The sequence below is a fragment of the Gobio gobio genome (genome assembly GCF_949357685.1).
Source record: "Gobio gobio genome assembly, chromosome: 5".
Taxonomy (NCBI): domain Eukaryota; kingdom Metazoa; phylum Chordata; class Actinopteri; order Cypriniformes; family Gobionidae; genus Gobio; species Gobio gobio.
Window position 1 is genome coordinate 7,579,767 of NC_137101.1, and position 21,340 is coordinate 7,601,106.

General features: G+C 40.0%; 2 protein-coding genes across 2 annotated transcripts in view; both read right to left on the reverse strand.

Moving 5' to 3' along the window:
- The window catches only part of creb3l2 (cAMP responsive element binding protein 3-like 2), a 34,194-nt gene extending 27,089 nt beyond the window's left edge, over nt 1-7,105 (reverse strand). Inside the window, exon 1 of the mRNA XM_079817450.1 lies at nt 6,573-7,105. Within this exon, the coding sequence (XP_079673576.1) occupies nt 6,573-6,668 (96 nt within the window). The 5' untranslated portion in view covers nt 6,669-7,105. The remainder of the gene's footprint in view (nt 1-6,572) is intronic.
- Nucleotides 7,106-7,617: 512 nt separating this feature from the next.
- ssbp1 (single-stranded DNA binding protein 1) lies at nt 7,618-21,325 on the reverse strand. The gene is made up of 7 exons (XM_079816997.1): nt 21,273-21,325; nt 20,813-20,887; nt 20,674-20,731; nt 14,611-14,751; nt 9,075-9,162; nt 8,910-8,998; nt 7,618-8,803 (listed from the first exon to the last, which is right to left on the reverse strand). The coding sequence occupies exons 2-7, from the start codon at nt 20,834-20,836 to the stop codon at nt 8,763-8,765; spliced, it is 441 nt and encodes a 146-aa protein (XP_079673123.1). The 5' UTR covers nt 20,837-20,887; nt 21,273-21,325; the 3' UTR covers nt 7,618-8,762.
- Between the last annotated feature and the right edge of the window lie 15 nt (nt 21,326-21,340).

Sequence of the window (21,340 nt, forward strand, 5' to 3'; positions counted from 1 at the left end):
GCGCAACTGACGTGACGATGAAGTCTCAAAAAGACGCGAATAGACATTCTGTGGCGCGATTCGCGCGAATGAGGCGGCACAAATTGAACGTTTACGCAATTGAGACGCGTAACTACTCATTCACACGAATCGTGCAAGTTGAAAAATCAGAACTTCGCCGGATATTCGCGCTGCGCTAACCAATTAGGAGCTTGTAGTGACAACAATGAGGTCAAAATCATATGTGGATACCCGGAGCTGTACAATACACCTTCGTACTTTATAGAAACAGGAATAAAAAGGATCTTGCTTGGAAGAAAGTGAGTGAGGAGGTCAAGCTAGCTAAAGCCGGCAAATTGAGCTTATTCGCCGTATTTTAAAACAATCTATGTCAGCCATTTCACAACAAGACTGGAGTTGCCTGGCAGAAGCCCCTTCCATGACGCGACTTTGCGTCTGTTGTCAAGTGAATGTCACGTGCGAATGAAGCGAGTAAACTCTAAATGTTCAAGCATCCAACTACACGCGAATAGCGAGATTTATTTGCGCAAGTCGTGTCTGGTTAGACTGGGTAAACCCAGCCTGATCTGCTGGCGAATTGATTTCGCCCGGCAACTCAGTCTGGAAACCTGTACATTCATTTTTACTGCTTCTGTCACTGTGCGTTCACACCGCCGCCGGCGAGAGCGTCAAACTTCGCTCCGGCCGCCCTGCCATCGACGCTGTAGAAAGATTCGTGGACGCGCTGCCGCTCTGACGTAGATCGAAATGCTTGGTCTTTTTTAAAACTGCATTTAAAGGGGCTGCAAAGCAAACATTCATGTTGATTGGCGTTCGTGCTGACTGACCACAAGTAGGGTATAACCGTATAATATAACCTCATGAAATCATTTAAATGTGAAAGTTAAAAAAAGCAGGTCGATAGAAAGAACTTAACAATTATAGTTACATGTTTTCTAACGAAATAAACCAATTAAAAGCCATTTGTGCGGTGTATAAATAATGTTGCACATCTTCTTATCAAACCCGCCGCACCAGCAGTGATCAACCTCTCCTCTATTTTGCTTGGGAACTAATGTGGTCGGAACCAAAGTTTACAGCAATGCGTTCTGGAATCCTCTCAAGCGGAGCACTTCTACATTCCCATTGGTTGCCGCCGGCTGCCGCCGAAGCGCGTCGTAGCTCATTACCATAAAGTTGACCTGATTTCAACTCTCCTCGACGCCCAAATCGTCCAAGACGCGCCGCGCTGCTCTGGCCGGAGCTCACCGCCGGGCTCCCATTGACAATGAATGACTTCCGGCCACTTTGACGCTCTCGCCGGCGGCGGTGTGAACGCACAGTTACACTTTTGAGGGAACCAATCACAGACTGACTTATCCACCTGGCCCGCTATTGGAGAGATTATCTCGATGACGGATAGAGAAGCGATGGATCGTTGCCCGTTGATCACGCCTCTTGTGGTCTGATTGGTTGAAGGACTATCCAATTGCGTACAGAGTCATTTAATTTATGCGCGTTTATGCTCGCGTGTGCAGTTTTAATTTGAGCTTGGTCTGGTGATAGCCAGACAAGCGCCTGGTGTGAATGCACAGTAAGCGTTTTGAACTGCGAGAGCCGTTACACTTTCTTTGTAAGTTGAATATGGAAAGCGGTCCGGCGGAAGCTAGATATTTTACTTTATAATTTTATGTGTTAAATATGGATATTTTTCTAACAAAAACCCATCGATTCGCTTTAGAAGGCCTTTATTAACCCCCTGGAGCTGTGTGGAGTACGTTAGCACTTTTTCTGGTCTTCAAATTTTGGGCTGTCATTATAAAGCTTGGAAGAGCCAGGATTTTTTTTTTTTACATAACTCCTATTGTATTATTCTGAAAGAAGAATGTCATATACACCTAGAATGGCTTGAGGGTGAGTAAATCATGGGGTCATTTTCATTTTTGGCCGAACTATTCCTTTAAAAACATAACGTCAGCAGCACAAACCAGATGTGAGGCCAGACTCCTGTGCTGGTGTTTACAATCAGACACGGCCTCTACGGTCGAGACAGACAACTTATTTTCTTAAGATATCCTCGTCAGTCCAGTGTTTAACATCACAGATTGTGTGTGTGTGACCTCAGAGAGGGAGTGCTGCAATATAAATGTGTGTGTATGATGCATTTAATATCATATTAAATGTAATACTTAAATTAAAGGTACGTCATTTCATTCATAACAAAAGAAAGATAAGTGGTATTAATGCAAAAACAGCTTCACAATATGAAAGATGAAAACTACTTAAATTAAGATCTATAAAATTGATTCTGATCGCATGAGCCGGTATAACCGGTATTACAAAATCACTAACAGTTGACATTTCTATTGTATAACAAATCACCCAGTTCTAACTGGAATTAAGCCGTGCACAGATTTCACCATCTTGCTTTAATGCAGATGCTGGTTTCATATAGAAAAGAGCTTTTATAACATATCATTCTTGGTATTTAAAAAAAAATATAGATAAGGCTGAATTAAAATTCATTGCATATTCTTTCTATGGAATCCTACTTCCTTAAACAATTGAACTAATAGAGCTATCAGCAGATCAAAACATCAACACATCAGGTGAGACAGAGATCATCTGATACAGAAGTTATGCAAGTAACCAAGAACTGGGTGATTACGATTGTCATTAGTACTACTAGTAAACAGGCTAGTGCACAAGCTCTTGTTAAAGCATGCCTTTCCTCATATTTGCCGTGAACCAGGAATGGCTTTCGAGAGCGGGTCAGGAAGTACATCTGGTTGCCACAAGGCCTCAGTCTGCATAAGATAATGTGCTATCCAGGCTAATCGTGTCGGTGTGATTATCAGCACTAAGAAATGCTGAGCCTGACGCCTGAACTGCTCCCCTCAGCATCTCCTTAACCCCTGTCTTAAAGGGGGGAATGAGACATAGGTTATTTTTACTCTTTTAAATCACCTGAAATATGACAACAACTGAGTCTTTGCTTATAGAGTAGGTGACATGAAGGTAAAAACACATATCCTTTATACAACACATATCCTTTAAACCTTTATACAAGTTCTTCCCATTTGACAATGAAGACATAATCACAACCAGTGTTGGGGAAAGATACTATGAAAAGTAATGCAATACAATATTGCATTACTCCCTTTAAAAGTAACTACTGCTTTACTTAGTTACTTTTTAAGAAAAGTAATGTTACATTACTTTTTTTTTCTTTTTATAACAAAAAAGTTGTATTTTTTGGCAAATGTAAAGACCCTTACACACCAAAATTGAAATAATAAGCCTCAGGCTGAAAGAAATGCAAATTCATGTGTGTACAGTAGAGGATGCAGCTCAAACAAACCTTTCAGCTGTGCCATTCCTCTGGAGAAAAACGTTTAAAGGGTTTCTTCAGCGATTAGCATTAAGCTTTGTATCAGTAGAGACCCGGTAGTATATTCGAATGATCGTGCTCCCCCCCCCCCCCCCCCACTCATATCCCCTTGAGACGAAAGATTTGTGTATTTTATGTCTGGAAAAAAGCCTCTGATGACGCAAATATCGTCATTTTGTGTCATCTGAGGCTTTTTTTGGCCAAAGGCTAGAGACTACAGCCAGTAGAAGGAGCTAGTTCCGCATTTTTTAAACCCGCCCATAGGGGTGGGATCTCACTCACAGAATGTAAAAGTGCACGGCCGCTTGGGCATTCATAACGGAGCGGTGCCCATGCAGCCGTGAATGAATGCCCATGCCGTGCTCATTTTAGTTTCAGTTTAAAATTAGCGCCAATTCAGGGGCGGGTTGCTTGAATTGTGAGTTCATTACACTGTGTCCTAACTAGACGCGATGCGATAAGATTCCAGCGACAAGCAACTTGTCTGTCCACACCAGACGCGACTCCGAGATGCGACAAATCAATCAAAAGCCACAGCCAATCAGAAAAGCGTGTGGGCGGGCTCTCGCGGCAAGTGCACAGAGCCAGAGATGAATCTTGACGCCACTCTCAAGGAAATGGATAATTTAAAAATTACTAAAATACATACTGAGTTACCAAAACAATCTTTGTCATAGAATGTACTTGTTTGTTCACAGTTTGAACATTCTTGTTTCCATTTGTTTAATATTTCAAGATCTGAGGTGAATTATCCATTGTTGCTTTTAGTCCGACTACGTTACAAAGCTGGGAGCACTAAATTATATTCAATGACATATTACACGCTTTTAACATTAAATAAAGCACATAAACACTACCTAAGATTATCATTGCCATGTTTTATGTTGGTATTCCAGTCGCAACGTCGCAGAAATAGAAACTTAAATTCTGAAATAGAATTATTGTGTGTCGCCGTCACGGCTGGTTAGGACAAAAACTCTAATTAACATGGAAAGGATACCTTTTATTGCGCCGGCGCGGCGCGTGTAGTTACGACACGGTGTTAGCCTGCTATTCTTAATGAAAAACACAACAACAAAACGGAAACAATGACGAACTCACTTAAATAGGCGCTTTTACATTTCGCTTTGAAACTAAATCTTCCGCGATCGTCTTGTCTGTCAACTGTTTGCTCTCGTGATGAATGAGATCTGACTTCTTCTGCGTTTGTCCTGCGACTCATGCTGTATTGAGCAGACACGTTCAGTTTTTACTTGTAGTGTCTGTTCTCTAAAACTAAATTATTTTATAATTATAAAAATTAAAACGACAGTGGGGCGGTGCCGCGGTGGGCAAGTGATGTAACCGGTAGACGGGGCTTGGGAGTGACCTCGTAGGCAGTGAAGCAAGTGCATTCTGGGAGTTGTTGTCCTTCATCCATATGAGCCAAAAATACATTGTCTGGCTTTTCTCAGTCTAGAAGACATCAACTTCTAAAATAATTTCACATTTTCACTCTTAAAAATAAAGGTTATTTGGCAGAGTGTATGGTTCCATGAAGAACCTTTAATATCCAAAGAACCTTTCCATTGCACAAAAGGTTCTTTGTAGCGCAGAAAGGTTATTTAGACTATAAAACAGTTTGTAAAAATGGTTCTTTAAAGAACCTTTCACAAAACGGTTCCTCAGGGAACCAAAAATGGTTCTTATATGGCATAGCCGTGAAAACCCCTTTTTGGTTCTTCCTGGCACCTTTATTTCACTACATAAATGACCCAATTTAAAGCTGCAGTCCGTAACTTTTGACTTGGAAAAGTAATCTGATTACGTAACTCAAGTTACTTATCAATGCGTAATGGCTGTATAATGTAAAGTAATGCATTACCCCCAATACTGATTACTATCAGTAATGGTAGACAATAACTGTGCCTATTAAGTCATAAAAAGGGCATGTTTGCATTCCTCAAATATTATATTGTCAGATGATTGGCTCCAGATATGCATAAATGCAAATCAGAAAGTCAACCGGCATGCCTTGGCTTATGCAGCTGACTCATAATGCAGAAGGACACGGCGCAGATGCATAATGATACCAGACGTATGCAACCGGCCGAGTCCACAACAAAAAGGAAGCTTCAGGGGAGCCTAGAGCTCCAACTAAAACCAGTTTGAGTTGTTGTGTGGAATTCCATGTCAACAAACCCTGGGGAGCAAGAGTGAAAGTGAGGAGAACTGGCACTGAGACCCATGAGGTGGGGGAGCGTGTATGTGTTTGGAGGGGGGGGGGGGGGGGGGGGGGGGGCTTAAACAAAGACCCCGTTCTGTTCTAAAGGTGAAGGAGAATGTGAACCATTCCTCGACTTTCACAAAGCATATATAGTTCTCATGGAAGTGTATGTTACCGCCCTGATCCTGTCAGCTTCTGAATCCCAGACTGTTGCACCTCCAACGCTGGCTTTGATGCTGTCTGGAAAAGCATAACGTGCCTTGTCTGGCAATTTAATTGGGATGTGACTGCTTGTAACTTAACACATGTGCAATTAACTTCCTTCAAAGTGTTGTTATATCTATACATTTGAGTAGTAGACATGAAATGGGTTACTTTCGCAACGTAGACGTGCATATTTTTGAATTATTGTGAGTTCATAACAGTTAAAAGATGGTTATAAAATTATATGATTTTTTGTATTAATTCACACCATCAGGACTGTTTAAAATGCACTTTCCCTTATGCATTTTAACCTAAAATCTTGATGTTGAATAAAAAAAAAGTGCATGCACCAACCACCCACTGTGAACCCCCTAATTACCCCTCAAGTAGAGGCCACTTTGAGCAGAAGTTGGAACACAAAACCTATGATTACATAACCTGCAACACCTCTTTAAACAATCCAGCACTATAGTCTGACTTTATCCAAATGGGCTGAACCTATTACTTTGTGTAGCTCTGTACAATACATGATACATTCACTTGATAACTGCACCATCTGAACTTTATCCCTGGGAGCCAAGTGGAACCCATGGCACATTAGTAACCTTATAGATCTCATTTAAAGTGATCAAGTCAGAAAAAAACAATTTTTATGACAAAATTTTGTAAATGATAAGGTTTAGAGCTATTTGAATGCATTCTGGATGATCTGACACCAGTTGCAACACATCAAAACATGCGAAGTGAAAGATGGCAATCATGCCACGGCATCGTAAGAAGATTCCCACTTACAGTGCTGTACAAAATGTCGTTATCCCCGGATTCGGACAATTCGCTGAGATTTTTGTCCCATTGTAAAAACGGTTCCCCGCAATCCATTATTTCCATGCCTCGACCTGCGTCTGTAACCGTCACGGAGGCTTCAACGACTCCACAAACGACTAGTACGCGTTAGCGATAGCGTATCTATCAAATGGCTCGTCCGACCGTGATTCAAAGTGAATGTTTTACTGTCAACGGAAAGTTGAGTGTAAGTTGTACGTCTGTCTCCACTGATCACCGAACTTTCCTCTCAGCTTCCTTGAGAAATGTCGCCCCTTCACAGGCGAGCAGGAATTTGGGGCGGGGAAAATGATGATGGGAATGGCGAAATTTGTTTACAAAAGACAGTTTGTGGACTATACTACTTCCAGGGAATGTTTTGGGTGTTTCCAAACAAATAATAAAATATGGGGTTTGTATTTTGTTTCGTTGGTGGAAAACACAACGCATAAATTTGCCTTAAAACACCAAACTTTCCTATCTGAGGTCCCGCCCTTGGAATCAATGCGTCAGCCAATAAGATGAGCCGTTACGTTTAAAGCTCACCTCACACTGAGAATGCGAAAATCACGGAAGACGGACAACCCGTTTGACCAATAGGAGAGCGCTACTGTATGATTGACGTGAAATTACTCCAATTAAGGGTGACTCCGCATTATCGCTCAACAAACCGTGTAAAGCCAAGAGTACCAAACTGTGTGCACCGCCTCAACTCATATTTCTTTCAATGGATTCCTACTAAGGGGTAAATATCTTGAAATGGGAATTTACTCTTACTTTAAAGCGCACTTAAGCTCATTTTACTATATTCTGGTGGCTAAATAGAACTAAATGACGGCACATAATGGGAAAACATGCACCTAAACAAATGGAAATGTCTGAAAAACAAAAGGAAGAAATGAAACTGCTGTTCTCTCAGTTTCAGACAGCTAACTTTTTTTTATAGTTTCTGAAACCAGAAGGTGTTTTACATGTGCTTTACGTGGATGGCTTGAGTATTCACAACAAACCCTTTACTGACAAACTACATTTATTCACGAACATTAAGCAAGACAGTACAGTATAACAAATTGAAAGTGATTTTCAACATATATGTTATGTTGCAGAAGTCAGAAAGGAAAAGTTAACAGTTTTGTTTCTTTTACAAAGAGTCAAACCCAGTTCATCGGACTGGAACGTGTGTTTACATGTCAAAGTGGATCCCGCTAGCGCCCTCTGTCGGCAATAAGACAGCATGACACAATCATACCAACAACATTACTTCTTTTGCCAATGTATGACTGTTAAAGGGTTAGTTCACCCCCCCCCCCCCAAAAAAATCTGTCATTAATTACTTGCCCTCATGTCATTCCAAACCCGTAAGACCGTCGTTCACCTTCAGAACACAAGATATTTTTCGATGAAATCCGAGAGCTCTCCAACCCCTCCATAGACCAATTTAATCACACTTTCAATGTCCAGAAAGGTTAAAGGTATTGTTAAAATAGTCCATGTGACTCCAGTGGTTCAACCTTAATTATATGAAGTGACGGGAATACTTTTTGTGCGCAAAAAACAAACAAAAATAACTTTATTCAACAATTTCTTCACGTCTGTGCCAGACTCCTACACAGTTTACGTTGGCTAGCTCCTGCGTCAACATCACATGCATGTGTTGTGGTGCTCACAGCGTCGGCCAATGGTAAGCCGGCGTTCTGACGTAGCGTTTCGAAAGCGCTGCACTGTATTTACTACGTCAACGGCATAGGAGACTGGCACAGACAAGAAGAGATTTTTGAATAAAGTCGTGTTTTTGCATACAAAAAGTATTCTCGTCACTTCATAACATTAAGGTTGAGCCACTGGAGTCCCATGGACTATTTTAATGATGTCTTTCCTACCTTTCTGGACCTTAAAAGTGTTAATTACATTGCCGTCTGTGGAGGGGTCAGAGAGCTCTCGGATTTCATCAAAAAAATCTTAATTTTGTTCTGAAGAACGAAGGTCTAACAGGTTTGATACGACATGAGGGTGAATAATTAATGACAGAATTTATATTTTATGGTGAACTAACCCTTTAAGGGCAGGCACAAAGATACTCAAAGAGTTGATGTCAGTGAGCAGAATAACGCTTTACACAATATCTTCTTTTGGTTCCTAAAGTCTGGTAAGGCGTCTTCACTACTGGTCCCGCAGATTTTCACTTAAAAACACAATATTATCTGTGGAAAAAGAAAGACAAATGATGTTTGGTTAATTTTTTGGATCGTTAAAGCTAAAACAACAACAAAAAAAGTTTTAATATTTAGGGTCTGTGGTAAATCCGACCTGCGATAATAGTTGTCGCCTGTCGCCTGACGTTGTTTTTATCCATGTACTCTCCATAATCAAGCTTTCCTTCCACAAGAATTCGAGACCTGAAAATAATTGGATCCAAGGTTAATAGCAGTAGGTTTTATTTTTATATTCATAAATGCTTAAAAAAAAACACACCCTTTCTTCACATACTGATACGCCACGTCTCTGAGACCTGGTTTGAATACGGAAATTCTGTGCCATGTTGTTTTCTGGGTGACATCTCCTGCAAAAAAGATAAATAATAATAATCTTTCTTAGTTTATTAAAGGAACACGGCAACTTTTTGGGACTTTAGCTTATTCACCGTATCCCCCAGAGTTAGATAAGTCCATAGATACCATTCTCATCTCCGTGCGTGCCATAACTCTGTCTGACGCACCACCGCTAGCCTAGCTTAGCAAAAAGACTAGAGGTAAATGGCTCCAGCTAGCCTACTGCTCAACAAGTGACAAAATAACGCCAACATTTTCCTATTTACATGTTGTGATGTGTGTAGTTACATCGTGTATGAAGACCGACGGAAAATGAAAAGTTGCGATTTTCTAGACTGATGTGGCTAGGAACTATACTCTCATTCCTGTGTAATGATCAAGGAACTTTGAGCCGTACCATGAGTGCAGCGGCGCAATGATATTACACAGCGCCTGAAAATAGTCCCCAGCGCTCTCTGTGCAAGCAGATTGTCACGTTGTGTAGCGGACCCTGCCCGAATGATGGCCAGACTTTACTGATGTTTCATGGAGTTTATTGAAAACGTTTGATCTCCAACAAATCACTGTAAGAGCTGAACAAATAAAGCAAAGAAGTGCGCATTAACACCTTGTACACAAACTCTATCTCTTCATAGCATTATCTTTAACATACAGCGAAATACACAAAAATACTCATTACAGATGACAGTAAACAAGAACATACACACCTTATGCCTTTTCGGGGGGTGCTTAACAAACTGCAAACTTTAAATCTGCCTAACCACTACGATGAACCGCGAGCTCTCACTAGCTTTCCATAGACTACAACATCCGTCAAAATAAAAGTCTCTACTTATTAAGACAGATAATGCAGACCTTAAACCTATTTAAACACACAGAAATGTCCAAAATGTACACAAAAAACAAATTATAAAGATAAATCACAATGAAGTCTGTTACACGTTGGTTATGTTGATGGAAGTTAGCCTATTTTCAGGTGCTGCGTAATATCATTGCGCCGCTGCACTCATATATGACAGTAAAATTCCTTGATCATTACGCTGGAATGAGAGTATAGTTCCTAGTCATATCGGTCTAGAAAATCACAACTTTTAATTTTCCGTCGGTCTTAGTACACAATGTAACTATACAGATCACAACATGTAAATAGGAAAATGTTGGCGTTATTTTGACAATTATTGAGCAGTAGGCTAGCTGGAGCCATTTACCTCCAGTCTTTGTGCTAAGCTAGGCTAGTGGTGGGTGCGTCAGACAGAGTTATGGCACGCACAAAGATGAGAATGGTGTGTATGGACTTATCTAACTCTGGGGGATATGGGAAATAAGATAAAGTGTCAAAAAGTCGGCGTGTTCCTTTAAAGTCAGCATGAAATCAAAATGGACAATTGTTATTTTTTATGGAATATTGCAGTGTTTATTATAGACGGTTTCATCGGACACACGCGCGTTGCCACGGTTACCCGCCTGGCCCAAAGTTAACTTCCGGTCTGTGTTTGTTTATCGGTCTGGCAAGGGGATAGTATGGCGCACTACTCAGTAGAAAGACATTTTTGACGTACTATTCTTGTATAACATGATATAAATATTAACGATCAAGCAGAAAGAATATGACACCAGCTCAAAAACAGTGTGTGCGACTCACCGAAAAGCTGTTCATGTTTCATAAATATCCAGTCATACGAGAGCAGCGTCTAATGTAATTTACTTATTTATGTTGCTTGTTATCAGAAATAATCTACTCTAGAGGTAACTTATTCTGGCTGCGTTTACACTTGGCATTAACATGCGATCACCGTGATCATCAGTCAATCAGGACACGGCGAGTTTACATTTGTTCACATCAAGTGGTCGCCATCTGGATAAATGATCGGATTTATGTTTCCTGCAAAATATTTAAATGTACCTTATCACGGAGAGCAAAACAACTTTCGCTTTGTCCTCTATTAATGGCAGTGCCCATAGAGCACAGGATTTTTTGTGATGCATTCATATACAATCAATTAGAGCCCGACCGATAAAGGATTTTTAAGGCCGATACCGATACAAATATTTGGTCATTTAAAAATCCGATATTCCGTATTTCCGATATATCAGCCGATATATATTAAAAAATAAATAAATAAAATAACAGAAACGCGTAAAAAACACTTAAACAGATTTCCCTTACATTAGTTATTTGTAGTTATTCATGATAACTCAGCCTCTCTAAAATAATATGAAAATGCAGTTTAAAAATAAACTTGTTTGTTTTATTGTCACAACAGAACAGAGGAACATAAAAATATATTAAAGTTCTGATAAATAAAATGTATAAAAATACAAACTTAAGATATGAAACTTAGTCGTTCGGACGAAAACACAATAACTAACCTGGGTGAACTAACCCTTTAAGGGGGGCGTTTCCCCCACTCTATATTGCAGACAGAAATGGGAGATTATTTATAATAAACATGCTGAAACAATAAAAACATGTAAATTAAGAAAATGTTGCCCAATGAAAATTAAAGACGATAGCGCATAAGAAAGATAACGCAGCCTCTGTTATTATCAGGTTGTTATTGATTCTTTGTGGACGTCTACCGGAAGTTAAGTTTGGGCCACAAAAGCGTGCATGCGCAGTAACGTTTGTTTATGTTGTTGCCGTTGAAACAGTCTATAAATTATTCATCCTTACTGTGCGTTCACAACGCCACCGGCGAGAGCGTCAAAGTTCGCTCTGGCCGCCCTGCCAACGACGCTGTAGAAAGATTTGTGGACGCACTGCCGCTCTGACGTAGATCGAACGCTTGGTCTTTATTTAAACTTTATTGAAAGGGGCTGCAAAGCAAACAATCATGTTCTTCGGCCTTTGTGCAAACTGAGCACAGGTAGGGTATAACCGTATAAAGGGTCTTTCACACCGGACGCGTAACGAAAAAGCAAAGCGGAAAAAACGAATATTTCGTGTGCGAATAGTTCGCGTCAAAACCATTCACATCAGCCGTGACGCGAGTTCCTGTAAAAAAAGTTCCTGGTACAAATTGTTCCGGGTAATTTCGGTGGAAACGCGGCTATAGACTATTAACTTAAAGCTTTTACTCTTAAACATAAAATGCACGTCAACTTTAATAAAAAAGGAATATTTATTAAACAAGCCAGATCAAGAGCAGAAACCAAAAGTGCAACTCAAAACAGACGGGGCAATCTAACGCAGAAAAGTTAGCGTACCTATTTTAGGTGATATGACGTGTTTGTCGTCGAGCTGTGATATGCAAACTGTTGCTTGCAAAATTGGCATTTGACTTTTTTCCCATTTTCTATTTTTTAAAAAATGCTGTCACACTGCTGATGTCTTTGTTGACATGGTAGAAGAGGACTGACTAGGAAAACGCTCTCACAATTAAATAAATAATAGGCCTATACAGCAAAGTAGCGTACTTCAATCTGTCTCTTCTCCAGCGGGTTGGGCTAATCCAAAAGAAGTGAAAACAAGGTGGCTGTTCTGAAGACAGACTGTTACCTGTGAAACAGGGGTGCTCTGAAAACACCCCCATTAGCAATTAGTGCTTTCCACACGATGAATTGAACGCGGCCAAACTGATGAAATGAACGCGACAAAACTAATGAAATGAACGCTGCAAAAAAATCGAAGATCAGAATTTTGGTTGAGCCAGAACGTATCGACTAATAATCGACTGGGAGATTACAGCCCTAGTAAACACAACTACAATCTCGTGAGAAATGTGATACCTGGCAAAGGTTCACGTTGATTGAATAGCTAAAGACATCAACTGGACATTTCGTGACCTTTGTTTCCTTGTATGTGATTGGTTTAAGCCTTTTCTGTCACTGCGAGTGTTAACAAAAATCGACATCGAAGCGGAAAAAATAAACATCCGTTTTTTTTCGCCACAGCACATTCACGTTCGGTGTGGAAGCACTCATTGCACAAACAGCTGATCAAAAAATAAAACCTTTGCTGGTCAAAAAAAAAATAAAACCTTTGCTGGTCAAAATCGCGCCCAGTGTGAAAGGACCTTAAAGGGGCTATATGCAACTTTTTCCCCAAAATAAACGTAACAATAGCCTTTTTATTTTACCATTTATGACTCAAACATCTCCTGATGAGCATACTGACACCTTGTCCGCTCACAGTGGGTGCACCTATAAGCCTGTATCCTATTTTTCCTATTTTCTGGCGGGTCGTCTTTTCCCGCGCTGTCTGCGGATGTGACGTCACAACCGCTGCGAGAGCGAGCAGAAAATGAGAGCAGTTCTGTTTTTTGGCCACAGGTGTCAGTCACGAGTTTAAATTTCAGAAAAACGCATATAGCCCCTTTAAGATAACCTCATGAAATCATTTAAAATGTGAAAGTAAAAAAAAAAAAAAGATTGATTGAAAGAACAACATGTTTGCTAATGAAATAAACCAATTAAAAGCCATTTGTGTGGTGTGGCTTTTGTGTTCATGGTTAAGTGCTAGTCTAATTTCAACATGCAGTTTATAGGAGACGTTTACTAGCATTGGTCTATAATTAACTTTAATTTGTGTATAGCCTACATTACAAGAACGGTCCTGGTTGAAGTGCAGAAATCGGTGTTGTTTTTTGCAAATCAATTGTATTCCCGCTGAAAAACAAGCGTTCTAGAGAAAATGTTGCCTATAAACAGTGTCGCGCATCTTCTTATCAAACCTGCCACCGCAATGATCAACCACTCCTCCATTTTGCTTGGGAACGAATGTGGTCGGAACCAAAGTTTCCAGGACAGCGTTCTCTGGGATAATCTCAAGCGGAGCACTTCTACATTCCGATTGGTTGCCACCGAACCGCGTCATGGCTCATTACCATAAAGTTGAGAAATTTCAATTCTGCTCCACGCCCAAATCGTCTAAGACGTGCCACGCCACGGTGTGAATGCACAGTTACACATCATAACTTCACCTCCCTCTTGCACCGACATCTCTTCTCTGATGATGCGTTTATTGGCGTGAGGGCGGGGCAAACTGTCACTCACATGACATCAGCCAATAAGAAACCACAACCATCCAATCAATTCCCCATGAACAAACTCAAGCCCCGCCCTACAGTGGTTCTTGTTCGAGAAGCCGTTTCACTCACTCAGATATACATCACAATAGGGAAAAGACATTGCCAACTTCTGTTTCATGCTGACTTTAGGATCACTGACTGACTGGTGATGAATTAGGAAAATATCTTGTTTAAATAGACCACATATTTGCACCATGAAGACAATTCTCTCATATAAAGCATATCTGAAAACTAGTTAATTTGTTTGTCACACACTTACTTTAATATCTCTTCATCTAACAAAAAAATTTATCATATCTTATAGATTAAAAATGTGTATTTGTCTCATACACGTTATAGAGGATACAAACAGCAGTGAAACATCCCATAGACTGTTCATAAAATATGTTAAGAATAAACAGAGTACACAGACTCATTTTAAACTCTCACCTGTACTTGTGGGTTCTCCCTCCCCGGACCGCCACATCTCATTTGTTGCCATAGAGAAGATGGTGACGGGGTTTTTGCCCTCCACCTGTCTCATGACGGGGTCTTGCCCCACCCGCCCAAGAAGCTGCACCTTGTTAATAGCTGTTAAAAGACGAAGCAATGACGAAAGACATTGGCTTTCAGCAAAGAGAGCCAAAGGAAAATGGCTTAAATGTACACAAACAACATTTATCCTTTTATAAACAAAACGGAACCGTTTATTCTGGTAGAAGAGTTAATAGTTTTTCATTAAAATATTGCTTGCTTGCCGAATGCCTCAAACAAAACATGTCAATAATATGGCACACATTTTTGAATAATACAGTGATTAGTTCTTCCTGTAAAATTTGGAAGATATTGCATGATATAAACTTGCAATTTTGAGTTCTAAAGTAAGAATTTCAAGTTTATATCACGCAAATCAGACTTTAGAATTCGCAATTCTGGCTTTAGAACTCGCCATTCTGACTTTAGAACACGCAATTCTGACTTTAGAACACGCAATTCTGACTGTAGAACTCGCCATTCTGACTTTAGAACACGCCATTCTGACTTTAGAACACGCCATTCTGACTTTAGAACACGCCATTCTGACTGTAGAACACGCAATTCTGATTGTAGAACACGCCATACTGACTGTAGAACACGCCATTCTGACTGTAGAACACGCCATTCTGACTGTAGAACACGCCATTCTGACTGTAGAACACGCCATTCTGACTGTAGAACTCGCCATTCTGACTGTAGAACTCGCCATTCTGACTTTAGAACTCGCCATTCTGACTTTAGAACACGCAATTCTGACTGTAGAACACGCAATTCTGACTGTAGAACACGCAATTCTGACTTTACAACATGCAATTCAGACTTTAGAACACGCCATTCTGACTTTAGAACACGCCATTCTGACTTTAGAACACGCAATTCTGACTGTAGAACACGCAATTCTGACTGTAGAACACGCAATTCTGACTTTAGAACACGCAATTCTGACTTTAGAACACGCAATTCTGACTTTAGAACACGCAATTCTGACTGTAGAACACGCAATTCAGACTTTAGAACACGCAACTCTGACTGTAGAACTCGCCATTCTGACTTTAGAACACGCAATTCTGACTGTAGAACACGCAATTCTGACTTTAGAACACGCAATTCTGACTTTAGAACACGCAATTCTGACTTTAGAACACGCCATTCTGACTTTAGAACACGCAATTCTGACTTTAGAACACGCAATTCTGACTGTAGAACTCGCCATTCTGACTTTAGAACACGCAATTCTGACTGTAGAACACGCAATTCTGACTTTACAACATGCAATTCTGACTTTACAACATGCAATTCTGACTTTAGAACACAGATTTAGGACTCGCCATTCTGACTGTAGAACTCGCCATTCTGACTTTAGAACACGCAATTCTGACTTTAGAACACGCAATTCTGACTTTAGAACACGCCATTCTGACTTTAGAACACGCAATTCTGACTTTAGAACACGCCATTCTGACTTTATAACACGCAATTCTGACTGTAGAACTCGCCATTCTGACTTTAGAACACGCAATTCTGACTGTAAAACACGCAATTCTGACTTTACAACATGCAATTCTGACTTTACAACATGCAATTCTGACTTTAGAACACAGATTTAGAACACGCCATTCTGACTTTATAACACGCAATTCTGACTGTAGAACTCGCCATTCTGACTTTAGAACACGCAATTCTGACTTTAGAACACGCCATTCTTACTTTAGAACTCGCCATTCTGACTTTAGAACTCGCCATTCTGACTTTAGAACTCGCCATTCTGACTTTAGAACACGCAATTCTGACTGTAGAACACGCAATTCTGACTGTAGAACACGCAATTCTGACTTTACAACATGCAATTCAGACTTTAGAACACGCAATTCTGACTTTAGAACACGCAATTCTGACTGTAGAACACGCAATTCTGACTGTAGAACACGCAATTCTGACTTTACAACATGCAATTCAGACTTTAGAACACGCAATTCTGACTTTAGAACACGCAATTCTGACTGTAGAACACGCAATTCTGACTGTAGAACACGCAATTCTGACTTTACAACATGCAATTCAGACTTTAGAACACGCAATTCTGACTGTAGAACACGCAATTCTGACTTTAGAACACGCAATTCTGACTTTAGAACACGCAATTCTGACTGTAGAACACGCAATTCTGACTGTAGAACACGCAATTCTGACTGTAGAACACGCAATTCTGACTGTAGAACACGCAATTCAGACTTTAGAACACGCAATTCTGACTTTAGAACACGCCATTCTGACTTTAGAACACGCCATTCTGACTTTAGAACACGCAATTCTGACTGTAGAACACGCAATTCTGACTTTACAACATGCAATTCTGACTTTAGAACACGCAATTCTGACTGTAGAACTCGCCATTCTGACTGTAGAACTCGCCATTCTGACTTTAGAACACGCCATTCTGACATTAGAACACGCCATTCTGACTTTAGAACACGCCATTCTGACTGTAGAACACGCAATTCTGACTGTAGAACACGCAATTCTGACTTTACAACATGCAATTCAGACTTTAGAACACGCAATTCTGACTTTAGAACACGCAATTCTGACTGTAGAACACGCAATTCTGACTGTAGAACACGCAATTCTGACTTTACAACATGCAATTCAGACTTTAGAACACGCAATTCTGACTTTAGAACACGCCATTCTGACTTTAGAACACGCAATTCTGACTGTAGAACACGCAATTCTGACTTTACAACATGCAATTCTGACTTTAGAACACGCAATTCTGACTTTAGAACACGCAATTCTGACTTTACAACATGCAATTCTGACTTTAGAACACGCAATTCTGACTGTAGAACACGCAATTCTGACTTTACAACACGCAATTCTGACTTTAGAACACGCAATTCTGACTTTACAACACGCAATTCAGACTTTAGAACACGCAATTCTGACTTTAGAACACGCAATTCTGACTTTAGAACACGCAATTCTGACTTTAGAACACGCCATTCTGACTTTAGAACACGCAATTCTGACTGTAGAACACGCAATTCTGACTTTACAACATGCAATTCTGACTTTACAACATGCAATTCTGACTTTAGAACACGCCATTCTGACTTTAGAACACGCCATTCTGACTTTAGAACTCGCCATTCTGACTTTAGAACTCGCCATTCTGACTTTAGAACTCGCCATTCTGACTTTAGAACACGCAATTCTGACTGTAGAACACGCAATTCTGACTTTACAACATGCAATTCAGACTTTAGAACACGCAATTCTGACTTTAGAACACGCAATTCTGACTTTAGAACACGCCATTCTGACTTTAGAACTCGCCATTCTGACTTTAGAACTCGCCATTCTGACTTTAGAACTCGCCATTCTGACTTTAGAACACGCAATTCTGACTGTAGAACACGCAATTCTGACTTTACAACATGCAATTCTGACTTTAGAACACGCAATTCTGACTTTAGAACACGCCATTCTGACTTTAGAACACGCCATTCTGACTTTAGAACACGCAATTCTGACTGTAGAACACGCAGTTCTGACTTTACAACACGCAATTCTGACTTTAGAACACGCAATTCTGACTTTAGAACACGTCATTCTGACTTTAGAACACGCCATTCTGACTGTAGAACTCGCCCTTCTGACTTTAGAACACGCCATTCTGACTTTAGAACACGCAATTCTGACTGTAGAACACGCAATTTTGACTGTAGAACACGCAATTTTGACTGTAGAACTCGCCATTCTGACTTTAGAACACGCAATTCTGACTGTAGAACACGCAATTCTGACTGTAGAACACGCAATTCTGACTTTAGAACACGCAATTCTGACTTTAGAACACGCAATTCTGACTGTAGAACACGCAATTCTGACTGTAGAACACGCAATTCTGACTGTAGAACACGCAATTCTGACTGTAGAACACGCAATTCTGACTTTACAACACGCAATTCAGACTTTAGAACACGCAATTCTGACTTTAGAACACGCCATTCTGACTTTAGAACACGCAATTCTGACTGTAGAACACGCAATTCTGACTTTACAACATGCAATTCTGACTTTAGAACACGCAATTCTGACTTTAGAACACGCCATTCTGACTTTAGAACACGCCATTCTGACTGTAGAACTCGCCATTCTGACTGTAGAACTCGCCATTCTGACTGTAGAACACGCAATTCTGACTGTAGAACACGCCATTCTGACATTAGAACTCGCCATTCTGACTGTAGAACTCGCCATTCTGACTGTAGAACTCGCCATTCTGACTGTAGAACACGCCATTCTGACTTTAGAACACGCCATTCTGACTGTAGAACACGCAATTCTGACTGTAGAACACGCAATTCTGACTTTACAACATGCAATTCAGACTTTAGAACACGCAATTCTGACTTTAGAACACGCCATTCTGGATTTAGAACACGCAATTCTGACTGTAGAACACGCAATTCTGACTTTACAACATGCAATTCTGACTTTAGAACACGCAATTCTGACTTTAGAACACGCAATTCTGACTTTACAACATGCAATTCAGACTTTAGAACACGCAATTCTGACTTTAGAACACGCAATTCTGACTGTAGAACACGCAATTCTGACTTTACAACATGCAATTCAGACTTTAGAACACGCAATTCTGACTGTAGAACACGCAATTCTGACTTTACAACATGCAATTCTGACTTTAGAACACGCAATTCTGACTTTAGAACACGCAATTCTGACTTTACAACATGCAATTCTGACTTTAGAACACGCCATTCTGACTTTAGAACACGCAATTCTGACTTTAGAACACGCAATTCTGACTTTACAACATGCAATTCTGACTTTACAACATGCAATTCTGACTTTACAACATGCAATTCTGACTTTAGAACACGCAATTCTGACTTTACAACATGCAATTCTGACTTTAGAACACGCAATTCTGACTGTAGAACTCGCCATTCTGACTTTAGAACACGCCATTCTGACTTTAGAACACGCCATTCTGACTGTAGAACACGCAATTCTGACTGTAGAACACGCAATTCTGACTGTAGAACACGCAATTCTGACTGTAGAACACGCAACTCTGACTGTAGAACACGCCATTCTGACTGTAGAACACGCAATTCTGACTGTAGAACACGCAATTCTGACTTTACAACATGCAATTCTGACTTTAGAACACGCAATTTTGACTTTAGAACACAGATTTAGGACTCGCCATTCTGACTTTAGAACAAGCAATTCTGACTTTAGAGCTCGCCATTCTGGCTTAGAACGCGCAATAGAGCAAAGAGAACCTAAGCAAAATGGCTTAAATATACACAAAAACATTTATCCTTCTATACACAAAACTGTGCTGTTTATTATGGTAGAAGACTTAACGGTTTTTCATTAAAATATTGTTTGATTGCCGAATGCCTCAAACAAAACGTGTCAATAATATGGCACAAATTTTTGGTTAAAAATACAGCGATTAGTTCTACCTGTAAAATAAAAAAAGTTTAAATCTCGCACTTCAGACTTCGGGACTTGCACTTCAGACTCCGGGACTCGCAATTACGTCGGTTCTACCGAGTACCGATTCACATTCAATCAATAGGTACCAAATTTCGGTACCTGAGAATGCCTCTGGTGATATAGACTAGTGTCTGTGAATATTAAACCGCAAAAAAACGAATTTAAATACAAATCCTGCGTGTCTCTTTGCGAATGAATGCCGCAGACGTAAACTACCGTAATGTCATAAACACACAGAAACTCAAAGGTCTTGACAGCAACCCGTCAAAATAAAAGTTCGCTTTAACTTGACAAATATATTACTATTGTACAGTAGAATTTAGATACGTCTCAATGTAATAATAATACTAACAGTTATACCCAGCCATAGTATTTATATAAATAACTTTTCCACAGACCCCTGCTGTAGTGACAATACAATGATTGACAGATACTCACATCTCTCCAAGATCAGGCTTGCATCTGTGGTCCTGTGTCGGACAAACTGTTTAAGTATCTGTCAGGACAGAGTAAAAACAGTCAGCCTATAGACATCCTCATAAGCAAAACTGAACCCATATACATGTTCTTTCATTACCTGTGCAGAGGCATTTCTCAACATCTTCTCTACTAGCTGGATGGTGCTGTGATGTTTGCTGAAAGCTCATTCACTCTGTGAAGGGAAAGAAATGCCATTATCAGAGTAATAAAGGTAACGTTATAACTTAACTACGTAAGAAAGTAATGTTGAAAAATATGTAATTTGCCTTATTCACATTCCACCTATGTATGATGCAGATCAAGGTGCACATTCTTTACAGTATTACAGCTCATTATCAATTTATACTTTAATTATTTAAGATTTGTTCTGTATTCTACTTTCAGCAAATCCAATCAAGAAACACATGTTAATCTCCCGCCATTCACTTTCACCAACTAGTCACGTTTAGAAGACACATGCAATGGCGGTTGTACGCTTTATATCTGCGATGTATAATCTATATCTATGTCTTCGCAGTTTATATTAAAGACAAGTGAAAAGATAAACTTCGACTTACAAGTTCAAAAGATCTTGAGAACGCTTCAATAACCCCACGCTGTTTCCGGTGCGTCATGGAAAACATTC